The sequence below is a fragment of the Carcharhinus amblyrhynchos genome, chromosome 23 (assembly GCF_965287045.1).
Source record: "Carcharhinus amblyrhynchos chromosome 23, sCarAmb.v2.hapA, whole genome shotgun sequence".
Classification (NCBI taxonomy): Eukaryota; Metazoa; Chordata; class Chondrichthyes; order Carcharhiniformes; family Carcharhinidae; genus Carcharhinus; species Carcharhinus amblyrhynchos.
In genome coordinates, this window is record NC_137346.1 from 31848646 (window position 1) to 31867506 (window position 18861).

Genomic DNA, 18861 nt, shown 5'->3' on the forward strand with positions numbered 1-18861 from the left:
ATAGCAGGATATTCAGATAAGGATAGCTGATGTAAGGTGTGTAGTATTTGGCAGACATGGTATGAGGCCGTATAGTACATATTGTGCTATGTCTCTCTGCATGAAATGTTCCTTCTGCACTTTCCAGTTATATTTTAATGGCAGGGCTATTGAGAGAGGGGCAGGAGCAGCAAGCTTGCTGATTGTGGTTTATTGGACTAATAGCTGGCTTGTGAGGAAAGCTGCCAGCTACCTAATTACAGTGCGTTCTTTCTGAGAACTGAAACTGCATCTCCTCTTTCATGTGATGTATGAAGTTTTTAAGCTGGGCAAAATGTCTATAATGATTTGATTTGATATTTTGATTTTGATTTTTTTTTGAATGAACAGCAGTTATTGAGATTGTGCTTTGAATGAAACTCCAGTCCTATAGTTAGCACAAGTTCATATTTATTCTGCTGCTGCTGGGGAGCCCCAGCAGTACACATGAAGCTGTCTAAGCTGCTGTGGATGAATTTTGACACTGGCCTATCTCACTGTCGTAGATTGCTGCAGGTTGTCATTGTTCCCCTGCGAGGGTTAAAATTGTTTTCCTCTGTCCCGTTTTAGGATTGTGGTCGCAGACTGGTCTCTTGACAGGAGAGGTTTCAGTGAGTGGGATCATTTCTGAAGTGTGTTGAGGGCTGCGTTTCAGTATTGCAGTATGCTAACCTCTCTAATCAATAGCAAACACAGCATTCTCATGCTGTAACCCAGGCAACGGGCACACACTGTCTGCTGATTGGGCAGCACCGAGAGGAACACTGGATTGGTGGATTGCAGAAGGTGGCTATGAAGTGGTGGGTTTTAATGTTGATTAGTTCCAAATAGGGGAGCAATAGCATCGCAGGTACATCTCTGACACTGCAGTGCAGCTTCAGATCTTAGTACGCTGTGGCTGAAGGAGCAGCAGCATGTCTATTGATGGATGGGAGGGTGCTGAATAAATAGGCTGTTGTGATGCACACTGGCTGCCTGTAAGGAACCTGCTGTGTTGTTGAGACAGATTCAAATACACAGTCCACTACTAATACTCACTGTCTCTATAGAAACTGCAGATTGCCGTCCTTTGTGTTACCGACTGGCAAAAAAAAAACCCTGGAGTTTTGTGCTTGATGTATGACAGATTTGTGTTGATGATGGGATCAGTGGACGCTGGCAGCTGATGCAGAAGCTGTGAGCAGCATTTCACTGCAGACCCAGGGATGGAGACACGGACAGAGGAGGAGAGGCGGTCATCATCGCAACATCTCTTTGTCACTGTTGAGGGGACACCAGGGCACCACTCTGTGTGTGAAAATATTAATGGATGGGAAATGGAGGCTTTGCAGCAGGTAAGAGCTGTGTATGGCAACAAAAAAGGGGGGATGCAGATGTGTCAGACAGACAGCTTTACGTCAGCAGGTTGCTGTAAGGTTTGAACTGAGTGTGACTGTCCCAGCTGCAGGGGACTGCGCAAAGCTAGTCGCGGACTTGCCAGGCAGTGGGGTAGAGCAGCTCAAAGTGCCTGCTTCTTGTTCCTGGAACATCCAGGAACCTGATGTCCATAGTCAGAAAATCTTTGCAAAACTGGCAATATTTTTGCATCGAAATTCAAAACAAAAAAAACAAAGTAATGTTCTCTATACAAAATATTGCAGCTGCCTGGTTAGGTCTTTGCTGGTCCTTTAAAGCAAGTGGTACAGACTGATCTCTGCCTGTTACTGTTTATCTTACAAGAAGGGTATTGAACGATGTAGAGTATGTGCTAAAGCATTCTGCAGTATGTTAGTGAAGGCAGGCCAACAGTTTTAGGATTAGCACAAAATCGACAGAAACTCGAGATGTTCAGAGAGTGGAGGATATCTGTCTTTGATCCTTCTGTGGTTTTGTGTATGTTTTCTCCACCCACCTGCCCCCCCATTGCTGATAATTTAGATTCAGCCAGGTCATTGTTTTCATCTATCTGTCCCAATTAAAGAGTGCTGTTTCATCTTGATGTGAGTGCATTGTGCATTAATACATAGAGTTCACAATAGTCCGACAATGTGTCGACAGTGTTGAGTGTAATTCTAAAATATGGTGCTGTGACAGTCAATGTAGCCCAAAAGAGGGACTAAAGTAACCCATTCACTGCCATCAAAACCATGCTAGTGCAGGAGCAACCTTCAGAGAGATAACACTGTGCAGCATGTTAATCAATTGGTTAGCTACATATCACAAATTCACTTTGAAAACTGTACAGCCAAGAAATCTGGTGATATTCTTCAAATCTTAACCTATGCTGTGTGATTTCTAAAATACATGTTGTCTGTGCTTCCTCTTGATTGACGTAGAATGAATTTGGCAGACCTATAATGATCCGATCTCAAATATAATTCTTCAGAGTGGAGTTTGTCAAGCATCAGCTGAATAAAATATCACGGGCATTGGTATGCTCCCATAAATTTCTGTTAACCAAAGATTCTAAATGACATGGGGCCAATGCAGGTACGTGGAGTTAGGTCATCGATCAGCCATGATCTCATTGAATGGTGAAACAGACTCAAGCAATTAAATTGCCTACTTCTGTTCCTCGATCTGCCTTGACACAGGCCTTTGACAAAAAAAAAGTGATGTCAAAGCAAATTAAAAGAACAAAACTATCCCCCTACAACCCTCCATTTGTGATACTTGCTATTTTGTTCTGGAGTTTCCCTCCGGCATTTCAGGATGGCACCTGAACTCCTTAATTATAGCAGCCAGGCAATTGGTTATTTTCTAGATATCACTGACAGAATTATGTAGATATATTTATATTATTTGTCTGTGGGACCATCTTTCTTTCTGCATTCGTCTAGTATCTTTAAGTGCCTAAGCACAATCTCTATGTACATAGGACAGAAATTGTGAGACTCTGGTGCCAACATAGAACCTTGAATAAGAAAGGTCTGCTAAGAGCCACATAGGGGCTCAATTGCTGTTCCTCCATTTCCCAGTGAAAGCTCCAAGACAGCAATGCAGCATTGCCATTCCTGTCCTAGGCTCTGTCCAGTTGCATCAGCGTCCTCCCCCTGTCATATCTTGCAGTCTCCTGCTCTTACAGTGCACTGCAGTTGTATGCTTTATTGCATACATTATGCAGCTTCTTAAACAAGGCAATACCAATGGATTTATGAGTGGTGACGGGTCTTCTCTCCGTGTCGGTGGAAGCACTCCCCGGGGAAATGTGTGTACTGTATCTGTTTCTGCTGAATGAAATGAGGTAACTTGAGCTGGCTTAAGAGTGCTCAGAGGGAACATTGTGATATCGTTATTGGTCTTTGATTTTTTTTAACACCATTGAGGAGCATATGCGTGCACTTGTATGGAGGCATGTGTGCTGGAGTATCTGTAATGCTACAAATTTTGATGCTATCAAACTTCACTTCCAATCCATAAATACATGGTTCATGTCCAGATATGCAATTTTAAGTATTGCAACTTTCAGTAGTATCCTCTTAAAGATAATCTCTTTCTCCTTTCTTCAGACACTGAGTTTTCTCATAGAATCATATAATCCCTACAGAGGCCGTTCAGCCCATTGGGTCTGCACCGATCACAATACCACCCAGGCCCTTTTCCCATAACCTCACATATTTACCCTGCTAATCCCCTGACAGGGTCAATTTAGCATGGCCAATCCACCTAACCCGTGCATCTTTGGACTTCTTTCCTCCGGAGCACCTGGAGGAAACCCACGCAGACACAGGGAGAATGAGCAAATTCTACACACACAGTGACCTGAGGGCGGAATTAAACCTGGGACCCTGGCGATTTGAGGAAGCAGTGCTAACCACTGTGCCGCTGTGCCTGTCCATTTTAAACCCCGGGAATAAATTAATTTGAGGTATAATTTTCTTTAAGGGCTTGATATTAGTAGAAGGTTTTAGTATCCACAGTGATTTGATTTGATTTGATTTATTGTCACATATATTAGTACACAGTGAAAAGTGTTGTTTCTTACACGCTAAACTGACAAAGCGTACAGTACATAGAGAAAGAAAGAAGAGAGTGCAGAATATGGTTTGACAGTCATAGCTAGGGTGTAGAAAAACATCAACTTAATGTGAGGTAGGTCCATTCAAAAGTCTGATGGCAGCAGGGAAGAAGTTGTTTTTGAGACGGTTGGTACATATCCTCAGACTTTTGTATCTTTTTCCCAAAGGTGGAAGAGAGTATATCCAGGGTGCATGGGGTCTGATTATGCTGGCTGCTTTTTCGAGGTAGCGGAAAGTGTAGACAGTGTCAATGGATGGGAGGCTGGTTTGAGCATGGGACTGGGCTTCGTTCATGACCCATTTTAGTTTATTGCAATCTTGGATGGAACAGGTGCCATACCAAGTTATGATTCAATCAGAAAGGATGCTTTCTATAGTGCAGCTGTAGAAGTTGGTGAGAGTTGTAGTGGACGTGCCAAATTTCCTTAGTCAACTGAGAAAGTAGAGGCATTGGTGGGCTTTCTTAACTAGACTTTCTGCATGGAGGGACATTGTATAGGGCATTGGTGAGGCTGCAGCTGGAGTACTGTGTGCAGTTCTGGGCGCCGTACTTACGCAAGGATATTTTGGCCTTGGAGGGAGTGCAGAGGAGGTTTACTAGGCTGATGCCGGAGTTGAGGGGGTTGAGCTATGAGGAGAGGCTGAATAAACTAGGCTTGTACTCGTTAGAGTTTAGAAGAATGAGGGGAGATCTCATTGAAACGTATAAGATGATGAATGGGATGGGTAGGATAGAGGTGGAGAGACTCTTCCCGCTCAGAAAGGATAGTAGGACTAGGGGGCACAGCCTCAAGATAAAGGGGGGGCGGTTTAGAACAGAGTTGAGGAGGAACTTCTTCACTCAAAGGGTGGTGAATCTCTGGAATTCTCTGCCCGTTGAAGTGGTGGAGGCTACCTCGCTAAATATTTTTAAGACGCGGGTTGATGGGTTTTTGATAAGAGAGGGGATTAAGGGTTATGGGGAGAGGGCGGGAATGTGGAACTGAGCCACAACAGATCAGCCATGATCTTATTGAATGGCGGGGCAGGCTCGAGGGGCTAGATGGCCTACTCCTGCTCCTATTTCTTATGTTCTTATCACCAGGACAAGTTGTTGATGATCTGGACACCTAAAAACTAAAAGCTCTCGAATGTTTCTACATTGTTCCCATTGAAGTAGACAGGGGCATGCCCTCCACTATGCTTCCTGAAGTTCATGACAAAAGACAAAGAACAAAGAAAATTACAGCACAAGAACAGGCCCTTCGGCCCTCCAAGCCTGCACCAACTATGCTGCCCAACTGAACTAAAACTCCCTGCCCTTCCGGGGACCATATCCCTTTATTCCCATCCTATTCATGTATTTGCCAAGACGCCCCTTAAAAGTTATTATCATATCTGCTTCCACGACCTCCCCTGGCAGTGAATTCCAGGCCCCCACCACCCTCTGTGTAAAAAACTTGACATTGACAGTTCACTAGATTCTGTATCTCATTCTTGTACTCCGTCTCGTCATTGTTTGAGATCTGACCCACAACGATGGGGTCATCAGCAAACTTGAAAATCAAGGCGCAGGATAATTTGGCCATAATGTTACAGGTATATAAGGAGTATAGTAAGGGACAGAGGACACAGCCTTGCGGAGCACCAGTGTTGAGGATGATCATGGAGGAGATATTTTTGCCTATCCTTACTGACTGCAGTCTGTGGGTTAAAAAGTCTAGGATCCAATTGCTGAGGGAGGAGCCAAGCCCTAGGCCATGAAGTTTGGAGATAGGACTGATGGTTTTAAAGGCTGAGTTGTAGTCTATGAGTTGGAGTCTGACATCGTGTCTTTGTTATCCAGTTGTTCCAGGGTTGAGTGTAGGGCCAGCGAGATGGTATCTGCTGTGGACCTGTTGCGGCGATAGGCGAACTGTAGTGAATCCAGGTAGTCTGGAAGGCAGGAATTGATTTGTGCTGTGGTTAACCTTTTGAAGCACTTAATAATGATGGATGTCAGAGCCACTGGATGATAGTCATTAAGGCATGCCAGCTGGCTTTTCTTTGTACAAGGATGATGTACCTTCTTGGCGCAGGTGGGAGTAGAGACCTCAGATTGGTGTAAAGCGAGGTGGAAGAGGTCTGCAAATACCCCTGCCAGCTGGTCCATGCAGGATCTGAGTACCCATCCGGGCCAGTCGCTTTATGTAGGTTGACTTTCGAGAAAGCCGCTCTGACATTGGCAATGGTGACCTCAGAAACAGATTCATCTGAGGCTTCCAGAGTGGAGGGCATGTTCTTGCTGATTCTTGTTCGAAATGGGCATAGAATGCATTGAGCTCATCGAGGAGGGTTGCATTGGAGCCGGCAATTTTACCTGCTGTCATCTTGTAGCCTGTTGTGTTTTGCAGACCTTGTCATAATGGGCGGGAGTCCATGTGGCTAGCCTGGGATTCTAGCTTGGATAGATATGAATGGTTTTATTTGTAGGTTGCTTTGCTATTAACCATACTTTGATTGCGTTCTTTACTCTAATGTGCTTCATATTAAGAAACAATTAAGATTGTTGAATAATGTCATCTCTGCCGATGTTATGAAGTAGAGATTGGGCCTATGAATTAAAAATCTTTGCATCCAATTCTTGTCAGCTTTCTCCACAATGAATTCCCATGTCCTCACTTATTGTTCCTCTGGAACTTTATCTCAATGCAAAGATATTCTCTCATGAGTGTAACAAGCTTTCATGAACAGTTTTTGCTATAAACTGGACATTGGGATATATTATGTAGAATTACATAGCAGTTACAGCACAGAAACAGTTGTCACACAGGAGAAGGGGTTTAACAGCACTGATTTTTCCTCTCACTAACCCTCCCTAAACAGAAAGCTGTTTTGATTTCTGATTTTCCCCCTTTCTTAAGTTGGGACACCATTGCCCTGCAGCTCATCAACTTGGTGAGGCATCTCCTTCACCATCTGCCTGTCAACTTGGGAACATCCCTTTTCTCCCTCTGAGGTTGAGAAGGTGGAGTGAGCTCGTCTGACTTCCTGCTCATTTGGCAGGGGTACAATCTTCTCTTTTTAAATAATTCTGTCTAGGCCAGGGCCACGTGGCGTCCCCGTTCTGTCCGTATCTCTGGACATATCCCTGCTCACAGGTGTTGGGCTAGCTTCAGTTGCTTTGCCCTGCAATTTTTCAGCTGGGTGAGGCAGTTTCCTCACCAGCCCTGGGAATATTTGGGTAGCCAGACCTCCTGCTCAGCCAGCAAGGGTGCAGATTCTTTTTGTTGTAAACCTGAGCAAGGTAGTTTCCTCACCACAGAGTTTCTGTTTGGGAATTTTCCTGGCATCCCTCTTCAGAAATTGAAAGTAATGTTTCAGACAGCCAGATGTCCTGCTCCTCCAACAGAGGTACAGGCTCCCTCCTTTTTAATTTGCTGGCTGGGTCTTGGGATCTTCTGTGCCCCTACTTGATGCTGAAAAGAAGAGTTCTGCTAGCCATACTTTCAGCAACTGCTTAATCTTTTCTTTTCTGGGCCTAATGACCTGTTTTCTTTCACGCTCTTTGACTATATTTTCCTCCCTATTTTGTTCCCAGCTTTACGGCCTCTCTCGTCTATTTAGCTTGGGGATATTTGGGGAATCTGATTCAAATTCTAGGGGCCTCTGTGTTTAATTTTACCAGCCTGGCTTCAGCCTTGCTACCTTCGAGCAGCTCGGTCTTTGGGAGTGATCCCAGCCTCCTGGGGCTCTTGACTTTTTCCAGCTGTCTGCCCCTCGGTGAGTTTCTGCTGCTTGATCTCGGCCTCTGGCCTAATGTGAGCCTTTTAAATCTTGGTCATTTTCAACTTTATCCTTAATGGGTTATTTTGTCACATGCTGGGGGGTCTCTGAGATTTTTCCAGTCTTCTGCCACACTGCGGAATTTTGCTGTAATTGGTTGGGTTGTTTAATCTTTCTGGTTCTGGTTCCTTGGGGCCTCATCAGGGCATTCCCTTGCAGTATAGCTAATTACCTCATCTCCTTTTGGAATTCCATCTCTGCTTTTTCAGCTTTTAATTTCATCTCGGGCATCTTTTGCTGGTGAGTCTCTTTTTTTCTCTTGTTACCTTTCCTGGAACTTTATCTCTCTCTTTTTCTTCCCTATAACACACTCTCTCTCCCTCTTTCCGAGAACACGCTCTCTGTCTCTCTTTCTCCCTTTTGCACTCTAACAGCCATTTTGTGGCTAGAGACACAGGTCTCCAATCAGCTTTTGGTTCTGTTTCTTCTACCTGTTTTGGATAGGGACTGAGGCCTCACTTCACCAGCAATGTCTGGAGTACCTTAGACTTCTGAGCCTCAGGTGGAACCTTTACCCGTGTGCTCCCAGATACAAATCTTACTCCTCCCTAACTTAAGGAGGCTAATGTTTCACAGTTGGCAACCAGTGACTAATGGTGTACCTCAGGGATGTGTTGGGAGCATAGTTGTTTACGATTTATATGGATCATTTGGAGTTGGGGAGCAAGTGTAGTGTGTCAAAATTTGCAGATGACACTAAGATGAGTGGCTGAGCAAAGTGTGCAGAGGATGATGAAAGTCTATAAAGGGATATAGATAGTCTAAGTTAGTGGGCGAGGGTCTGGCAGATGGAATACAATGTTGGTAAATGTAAGGTCATCCATTTTGGTAGGAATAACAGCAAAATGGACTATCATTTAAATGGTAAATAATTGCAAATTGCCACTGTGCAGAGGGATCTGGGTGTCCTTGTGCAGGAATCTCAAGGAGTTGGTTTGCAGGTGCATCAGGTAATTAAGAAGGCAAATGGAATTTTGTCCTTTATTGCTAGGGAGATGGAATTTAAAACAGCAAGGTTGTGTTGCAGCTATATAAGGTGCAGGTGAGGCCACACCTGAACTACTGTACACAGCTTTGGTCTCCTTACTTGAGAAAGGATATACTGGCACTGTCGGGGGTACAGAGAAAATTCACTAGATTGATTCTGGAGTTGAGAGGGTTGGCTTATGAGGAGAGACTAAGTAGGCTGGGACTATACTCATTGGAATTCAGAAGAAGACGGGAGACCTTATAGAAACCTATAAGACTGTGAAGGGAATAGAGAAGATAGAAACAGAGAAATTGTTTCCATTGCAGATGAAATTGGAACTAGGGGGCTTGGGCTCAAAATAAGAGGGAGCAGATTTAGGACTGAGTTGAGGAGGAACTTCTTCACCCAAAGGGTTGTGAATCTGTGGAATTCCCTGCCCAGTGAAGCAATTGAGGCTACCTCATTAAATGTTTTTAGGGCAAGGATAGATAAATTTTTGAACAGTAAAGGAATTAAGGATTATGGTGAGCAGGCGGGTAAATGGAGCTGAATCCACAAAAAGATCAGCCGTGATCTTATTGAATGGCAGGGCAAGCTCTAGGGGCCAAATGGTCTACTCCTGCAAGTTCGTATGTTCACTAGTTAGTCCTTCCTTTTCCATACCCAGCCTTGTAATATAATTTACTGTCTTGTTCAAAAGGGAGACTATAAGAGTTTGTTGCAGTATGTGCATTTGCTTAAAATTTACTTCCAGCCACCGAGTTTTCCTGTTTTGGCTTTGAATTTGTTTCTCTCTATTTCCGATTCAGGCTCCTTTTAAAATTTTAGACTCTGGCAGGAAGGGGATTGATTTATACATAAGACCATAAGATGTACGAGCAGAATTAGGCCATTTGGCCCATCAAAATCTGCTCTGCCATTCAATCATTGCTGATACCAGCCTGGATTTCTCCTCTCATTAACTGTCTGTGAACAGAAAGGTGTTTTTGAGCATTAATTTCCCCCTTTATAAGCGGTGGTGTATTTTTCCAAACCCGTCAGTTTGGCGTTATCCAGTCCTTTGTTAATAATCCCATGGCAAATGGGACATAAGGTGAAATAAGAGGGCTGGGCTATTTTACACACACACAATGCAGGAAAGGGGTTTCGTAACATCAACCCCTTTTGCATTCATACAACAAAAAAGGCAATGTGAAAGGAAGTGGGCAAGACTACAATAAAAATAAAAAGTACAGTTTCACGAGAGCCCAGAATCAAAAGGCCAAAGGTGCGTTTCTTCAGAGGGTAGCAGGTTGACTGTTACAGGGTGATCAATCTTTCCAGAAGCGAGGACTTCCACAATGGGAGAAGATGCATTTAGATACATTTGCCTTGAAGATACAAGTACAGAAGTTCCAATGTTCCAGTAGCTCACAGTGTAGATGAGGGCCAGGCAATTTTAGCCCTGACCAGAGCTCTTTCGGCTACCGCTTATTAGATGGTAAATTGTTAACAGTCTCAGGCTGCCTTCCTGGAGTCCTTCTCTTCTGAGATCAAGTAGTGGCTGAAGATAAAATCCAAGAGCTGCATAATTAATAGGCAGCTCAAGCTTTGGTCATGTGACAGGGTAGTTTCAGTTAAGCTGATCACCTAACGAGGCCACTGGTTGAAACCCACTGTGTTTTGGAATAGGCAACGGTGGAATCATTGGCACCACATTGAAGATTAGGAGTCACAACCAGCTGCCTTTGTCCATAGCTGGTTAGGGCAGACATGCTGTCTGCAAATCCATTGTGTTGGCTTGACTGGGATGCTTATATGATGCAAGGAGTGTCACGTTACAAACGGTTTGAGGTATTAGCCTTTATTCACCTTCATACTGCTCAGAAACTTCTAGAAGCCAGCATGTGACCAGTTAGAGTCATTTTATCAGTCCATCAATTGTCCATTTTGAAAATTAAAAAAAAAGTAGCCAGGCTACATATAATATATATATTCTTCCTCCTGACCTCCGGTTAGGTCACAACCCATTTGGCTCAAGTGGGTCTCTGCTGCTTTTTATACTCCGCACAAGACACCTCCCACTCTCCTTCATCTAATGCTACCTGCATGTTCTTCTACCCGTTCTCCTTCAATTACTTAGCCAACTCTCACTTAAAGGCATCTCATGCCTCAACATCTCCATGTGGTAACAAGTTCCAAATTCTAACCACTCTCTGGTAAAAGAATTTCTCCTGAATTCTTCATTGGATTTATTAGAGACTCTTGCATTTATGACCCCTTGATTTGGACATCTGCCCCACCACTCCACAGGTTACTCATGATTCTTACATTTATGCCCTTTGATTTTGACTTCACTGACCTGCCACAGGTTGAAACGTCTCCTCTACCTCAAGTTCATTGAATGAAACCTCTATTAAATCAATCCTGAGTCTTCTCTTGAGAAAGCAGCCCCAGTATGACATAATAATTACCTCTCTCAGTTTTGTTATCATCCTTGTAAATCCTTGTAAAATCTTGTAAAGTTTTTTTCATCTTCTCCAGTTGTTCTTTATTCTTTTTGTAATATGGAGATTCAGAACTATACACAGTCTACAGTCTAACAAAGATTGTAAACAAGTTGAACAATATTTGCTGCATTTCAATTCTGGGAAAATGAATCTCCTTTTTTTTTGGTTGTACGTTTTATGATCTTTTTAACTTGTGTTGCTATTTTTAATGATTTGTGAATGTGTGTGCTTTAAGCTCATCGTTCATCTATCCCATTTAGATTCTTATTTTCCCAGGAGCATACAGCCTCCTTATCTCACTTAACAAAATGTGCCACTTCATACTTGTCCTTAGTAAAAAAAATTTATCATTTACGCACTTGTTCTGCAAGTTGGTTGAAATGCTCCTCAGTATTAACTTTGCCCTCAATTTGGAGTCATCCACAGATTTTGCAATTGTAGTTTGATTCCCAAGTTCAATTTTTTAATGTAAATTGTCAACAGCTTTGATTCCAGCACTGATGCCTATGAAACGCCACTTCCTACCTTTACCACTCCTCAACGTAAATATTCTGCTCCAGCACCTTCTCCAGAGTAATTTCTGTTGGAATGTTGGGCACTGTGTCCTTCTGTAGAAACTACCCAATGGAACTCTCCTACTCACTGTGCCTCTTCCCTCCTTCACTGTATCTTCCCAGGGCCTTTTCTATGTGACTATCCCACAAAATATGCCTTTCCCCTGAACATCTACATGAATCTCTTCTGCAAGATTCTGCTGTGCAGTGCAACTCCTCCTCTTCTTTTCAAACCTCTTCTACTTGAATAGTGTAATTTAAATTTCATTTTCTGCCTTTCTCCTGCAAGACACTCTTGGTAAAGATATAAATGTTTGTGTGGTGCTCGTTACAGCTCTACTCCCCTCTTCAGTGTAAATCCTCATTAAATCCTGATGATCTTTTTCTGGAGAGACTGTGGGTGGACATACTAGAAATGACAGTCCAACATTTTTTAGTAGCCCGAAGGCAGAGGAATTCTTGGGCTGTGCTAATTGTGTTGCAGTTCCCCTTCATTGCATTGTAATAATAGCCATGGTTTAAGATCATTGGAGCTCTGAGAAGATTTGTTTGCACAATGGGAAAACTGAAACAATGAAAGGGACACTAAATTTTCCGTGATCTTTTTAAAAAAATTGTAATCTATGTCAATCAGAAAAAGAGCAAAAAGCACAACCACCCTGGCTGGACAAGGAGACCAAAATTAATTAATTAAATGGCCAGAGGTCTGGCAAAAACAAACTGAGGGACCAAACCCATTTTTAAAAGATTCAGAGAAGCAAAATTAATGAGAGCGCGAGGGTGACGTAGCAGACAATGTGAGTTGAGGACAAATGAAATGACGGTGAAAAAAAATCCAAAATGAAAGGCAGCGGATTGAAAACAGCTAACAATACTTTTACAACATGGATGTAGCAGGTGAAAGACAAAATAGGTCTGATCAGAACTCTATTAGGTAAAATATTATGGGGATTATGTCATGTGCTAAACTATTCAATTTTAGACAAACTCTGGATGCTGCCTTTTTAATGCCAGATTCTATGAGTGAATTCTCCAGTCTCATCTATTCCCGTCCTGCTGCCAGTAAGAATGGAGAATTTGGTGTTCAGCCAGAACTCCATTCGCTGCAGTGGCACTGGAGAACAAAGAACAAACAAAGAACAACCCAGCACGGGAAACAGGCCCTTCGGCCCAACGAGCCCGCACCGCTGCATCACCCTACACCTATTCTACCCTGCGTGTCTACGAATGGAACCCCTAACTTAGCCAGATTCAGGGGAGAATAGTGTCAATTTAGTAAACCAATCAGCCTAAGAGCACATCTTTGGGGTGTGGGAGGAAACCGGAGCGCCCGGAGGAAACCCACGCAACCACAGGGAGAATGCACAAACTCCCACAGACACAGGCCCATATCCATGTATCTGCACAGCCAGCAGTGCTAGTCACCGAGCTGTTGCGGCACCCGTCTACCGGTCCACGATCAAGCACACACACCGACACGAAGTACTAGGCCACTCCCGGAACCTCCAAGAGCAGCCCACGCAGGACCCACCGTGTGCATGCCCCTCGTTTGACAACGAGGTGGACCTCCACCTGCGGAGTAAAAAGACAAAAACGTTAACTTACAAGTCTGCATTTCCGGTGTCTCCCGAGGTTCTGACCTTATTTAATAGCCCCTACTATAACCCTCCATCCTCGTTTCACTCATGTGTCTGTCTCACTGAACCTTAAACGAGTCCAACGTTCCTGCCTCCACCACCCCACTCGGTAGCACGTTCCATACTCCCACAACTCTCTGCGTAAAGAACCTTCCTCTCACATCCAAATTATACCTCTCCCCCCTCACCCTTAAATCATGACCTCTCGTATTTGTACCCAGTCTAGGGAGCAGTCTCTCACTATTAACTCTATCTATTCCCTTCAGTATCTCATATACCTCTATCATGTCCCCCCTCAACCTCCGTCTTTCCAAGGAGAAAAATCCCAGTTTCTCCAACGTTTCCTCGTACCCCAGCCCCTCCATGCCAGGCAACATCCTGGTAAACCTCCTCTGAACCCTCTCCAGAGTCTCCACGTCCTTCCGGTAGTAAGGTGACCAGAACTGGACGCAGTACTCCAAATGCGGTCTAACCAACGTTCTATACAACTGGAGCATTAGACGGCAGCTTTTATACTCTATACCCCTACCTATAAAGGCTAGCATTCCATAAGCCTTCCTAACAACCTTCTCCACTTGTGTCACAACCTTCATGGATTTGTGAACCTGCACTCCCAGGTCCCTCTGTATGTCTATACTCCTAATTGGTCTACTTTTATCACATAGCTCCTCTCTGCATTATTCCTTCCAAAATGCATCACCTCGCATTTGTCAGGATTAAATTCCATCTGCCACCTATCTGCCCAATGCGCCAACCTATCTATATCCTGTTGTATCACCTGACATTCCACTTCAGTACCCGCCAACCCTGCCATCTTGGTGTCATCCGCAAACTTGCTGATCACACCACCTACGCTCTCTTCCAAGTCATTTATGTATACTACAAAGAGGAGAGGTCCCAGTACTGAGCCTTGCGGCACACCACTGGTCACTGGCCTCCAGCCCGAAAAGGTCCCCTCCACAACTACCCTCTGTCTCCTATTGCCCAGCCAGTTCTCAATCCACCTAGCTACCTGACCTCGTAAACCATGCGCCTGAACCCCAGCCATGGACAAGGTTAAAGGTTTGGCTTCTACATAACAAGATTTCATAGAGGTATGACTCATGAGGAAAATTGAAGAATTAAATTTTTGCAGGGAACTTGGACCAAGTGGAAAACACATTAGAAGATGAAGAGAAATGACTGAGGGAGCAGGATCTAACCAGGTATTGTGGAGTTGAGTAAGGAAGATGTGAATGTAGCCAGGTATTGCAGAATGGAATGATGGAGATGTGAATGGAGTCAAGTAGAGCTGGGTATAGCTCAGGGTAAGGGGCTAAATTCACCAAGAAATTGCTGAAATGGCAATGATGTTGAAACATCCTGGAGTTAATGTATTTATGCTGAATACTGGTAGAATTATTGGAACTTCTTTATACTCTTGAACTCAGTTGCCCCTGAGCACTATTTCTGATTATTTTAATTAATGAAATCTCAAAACTGCTTCATTAGGGGAAATGTAGTTTATTAAATTTTTGAACTTTCTCTTCCTTCAAAAAAAAGGTACAAGCATTTTCTCTGGGTGCTGAAATTTGCATTGATTTTCCTCCATTCCTTTGAATTTGTGCTTCCTGACTGAGGCTAATATGTACTTAATCTTGATGTCCAATCTCTGCATATAATCAAGGTAACATTGCAGTTTTTAAAGAAATCCTTAATGTTGCTTATTAAAAATAATTTCTTAAAACATTTGTACAAAGAGACTTGAATGAACTGAGTGTTCCTGCTATCACCATGCCAGGGATTAACCCCATTTTCTTGGAAGTATGTTGTAGTTTTTGCCTTGAACTTCTCCAATCTGTTAGTGTACAGTATGTTCCTCGTCCTCTGCTGAATAGTGCTGTGTGGAAAAGCGAGCATGTTGCAACGTGGGGGTGGAAACAGTAGAGTGACCACATGGCACACTTCCGTATGGTACAGGGGAGAATTTGTTCCGGTACATGAGCTCGGAAAGGGAGGTTAGATGTGCCAGCATTATTTACTGATCCACTTAAAGCAGTGACTGAAGTCTGTAGCAGGTGAGTTGTCAGCAAATATTGTGCTCCCAGAGCAACAATTAATATAATTAGAATTAAACGCAAGGCTGCTCCATCCTTCAGTGGCTCCATAATCAAGTGTTTGCAGATATAAGAGGTAATTTGGGTGCTCAATTCTCTCATCCTGCAGATAAGATTTTTCATCAGCAGGGTGAGTAAGCATCCACCTTCATCACCCACACAAATTCTGGTAGCTCATTGGCCAGGGTGTAAGCACTAAGGAACATTCAGGCAATCTGACATATTTATGATAGTTCCACCTATGGTTTTATTTTTATTGCTGCACAGCTCACCAGTTTGATAGCTCACATTTTAAGTGCACATCCTGTTTTAGTGTTATGGTAGGCTGCTGTATGTAGGTATTCGGTGTTCAAATTCAGCAGGGATGGTGACCAGAGTTGTGAATTATGGTTCCTGGGCCCTCATGAGGTTGACTGTAAACCCTCGACAAATCAATAAGTTTTATTCGTTAGTGTCACAAGAAGGCTTACATTAACACTGCAATTAAGTTACTGTGTAAACCCCTAAGTCACCACACTCCGGCCCGTTTGGATACACTGAGGGAGAATTTAGCATGATCAATGCACCCAGTGTCTTTAACAAGAGTTACGTATGGGAAGCACTTCAACAAACTGAACCTTGGGTCAGATGCATTGGCCATGATAAATTCTCCGTCAGTGTACCCGATAAGGCACGGGAGTGTGGCAACTGGGGGATTTTCACAGTGACTTCATTGCAATGTTAATGTAAGCCTATTTGTGACACTAATAAATAAACTTTAAGAAAACTTGGATTTCATCTTTTGTTTTTCGTTATTTCTTTTTCCCCTACTCTGGCTATGTCTTGCACCATGCTTTGGCAAGAAAGCACTCTGATGACCCAGTTAATGTTGCACAAAAATATGCAATCGTTCTTTGGGATAACTACCTCTGTTTTTTTCCTTCCCTGTCTGTGATTTGATCATTATTTGGTAACTTTTCAAAGGCGCAATGTCTAAAACTTGGGGTGTTGCGATGACCTAACCATTCAGTTGTACAGCACATATTGTGCTGACTTTCACCCAGGTCTCTAGTCTGCTATTTCATTCTGGTTTCTTCCAATCCTCATTGGCCACAACCTCACAAAAATACTTGCGTTTATAGAGCACCTTTGCTGATCTCAGGATAACCCAAAGTGTTTTACAGGGAAACAAAGTCATAGAAATCATAAAAATCACAGAAATCCTACAATACGGAAAGAAGCCATTCGGCCCATTGAGTCTGCACTGACCATAATCCCACCCAGGCCCTATCACTCCCCGGAGGAAGCACCCGGAGGAAACCCATGCAGACACGGGGAGAATGTGCAAACTCCACATAGACAGTGACCCAAGCCAGGAATCGAACCCAGGTCCCTGGAGCTGTGAAGCAGCGGTGCTAACCACTGTGCTACCGTGCTGCCCAAAAAATAGCCCTGCCCTCTCTGAGGATTGAACTCAGGACCTTCAGATTATGAGACTGATGCGCTGCCTACTGCGCCAAGAAGGCACACTTTTTAGCGCAGTAGGCAGCAAGTCATTTCAAAGTATCGTCACTGTTGTAATGGAAGTGTGGAACGTAGGAATTCAGAGCAGAAGTAGGAAATTCAGCCCTTCGAGCCTGTAATTCAGCTAATTTCCATCGCACAAGATTAATCAACAGTAAGGTGATAACCAGATATTCTGTTCTGGCTGCTGGTCGAGAGTTTAATATTTGACAGAATGCCAGGGATAACTCTAGTGTGATCTTTTATATCCACCTGAGAGGGCAAACAGAACTTTGGTTTAATAGCTCATCCAAATGATGGCACCTCCGACAGTGTAGCACTCCCTTAATATGGCACTGAAGCTTGCGAGGGATATCACGGCCACACCCAAGACTTTCTGCAAATATATTACAAGAAAGAGAATGTAGGTTCCTTAAAAACGGATGTGGGTGATAGCTTACTTAAATAATAACTCTATTATTTTTTATGTTAGGGAATGTGGATGCAGTATCAGAAATACAAAGAAAAACACAAGGGCAGCAAACCAAATCGATTGTAGTAAAACAGTGATGATGGAGAAAGTCATAAGACAAATGATAGACAAATCTACAGATCCTGATGGATTTTGCCCCAGTATATTAAAACAAGTATGCGAGAGAACCTTCCAAAACACTCCTGATTCAGGAATTGTGCACTTGGATTGAAAAACTGCTAAGGTCACTTCATCATTTGAGAAGGGCAAGAAAGACAAACTCATAAGTGAAAGGCTCATTGGTCTAACCTTAGTTGAAGGGAAATTACTAGAAACAATTAGTAGAGACACAGGACCTCATTTTTTCTACCGAGGGTGGTTTGTGTTGGGAATTTACCCAACTCGGTTTAATGGACCCCATCACTGCCCAGTCTTCAATCTGGGGAGGCAGGTGTGGGATAGAGTTGAGTCGCCAACGCTTGAAGCAGACCATAGACGATCACGGGGATGGGTGAGTGTCGTGACTAGATGGTTAGAAGGCTCACATCAGTTCTCTCTGATGTAGTCTTAGTTGTATTAGAAAAGGTTAGGCCCTCTAGCCTTCACCCCTCACAACCCCTCTCCACCACACTATCCTCCAAACCCCCACCATGTCCCCTCCATTTGCGGCCATGTTCCTTCTATGCCATCTCCATGCCATTTCCATTCCCTCTCGTCCCCTCCCTGCTCCTCCTCAGCCTTCATTCCATCTCTATTCTCCCACCATTCTCTCCGTTTCTCCACCATGCTCCCTCCATCGTCTCCCTGTCCTCTCCTCCCCCTCATGCCCTCTCCAACCTCTCCATACGTCCTTCATGGCCTCCATTCAGAAATGTTCTTTGAAAAAAACCTGCTGCTCCTGTAGCCCTATGTAAGCATCAATCAGGCAGGGCATTTGTACTGTAACAGAAGCTTTTATCACTTTGCACCTTGTAATGTTTTCCAAATTAACATTTAGACATTGACAAAAGATATCACAGAAAAAAATAACATCACCAATAAGGATGCCAATCAAACTAAAATACTCCATTCAGCTGTGAAAACAGAGCTGCTACAGCATATGAGAGTCTTGGCAGTCAGCCAAGCATTCGTATTGAGCACAAATAGAGAACCCAGAGGACTGGCCATTTGTTTCTGCTGAAATAGTTCACAGATGGCCTCATTATGAATGAACGCTCCTGGCACAGCTGCACAACAATACACCCTCATCTGGGAAGAAGAGTGCAATCGGAGGGATCTCTGGGATGCTATATTTGTGACCAGTGTCGTGGTTCCCCAAGACGACAACTTATTTAACCCGAT

The 18861-nt window shown here is 43.6% G+C and overlaps 1 protein-coding gene and 1 non-coding gene across 19 annotated transcripts in view; one reads left to right on the forward strand and one right to left on the reverse strand.

The window, feature by feature from the left end:
• The window catches only part of tspoap1 (TSPO associated protein 1), a 253328-nt gene that overhangs the window by 71852 nt on the left and 162615 nt on the right, over positions 1-18861 (forward strand). For 17 of the 18 annotated variants that reach the window (XR_013889276.1, XR_013889277.1, XM_080210342.1 and 14 more), the window contains exon 1: positions 881-1352. The exons of the other annotated variant lie outside the window; for it this stretch is intronic. Coding sequence is in view for 15 of the 17 variants with exons in the window: in XM_080210342.1 (XP_080066468.1) it covers positions 1224-1352 (129 nt within the window). In the remaining 2 variants the exon portion in view is untranslated. Of the gene's footprint in view, positions 1-880; positions 1353-18861 lie in introns of those variants that run through there. 18 annotated transcript variants of the gene reach the window in all.
• On the reverse strand, positions 16999-17071 carry trnam-cau (transfer RNA methionine (anticodon CAU)). The gene has a single exon. It is a non-coding gene; the product is annotated as a tRNA-Met (tRNA).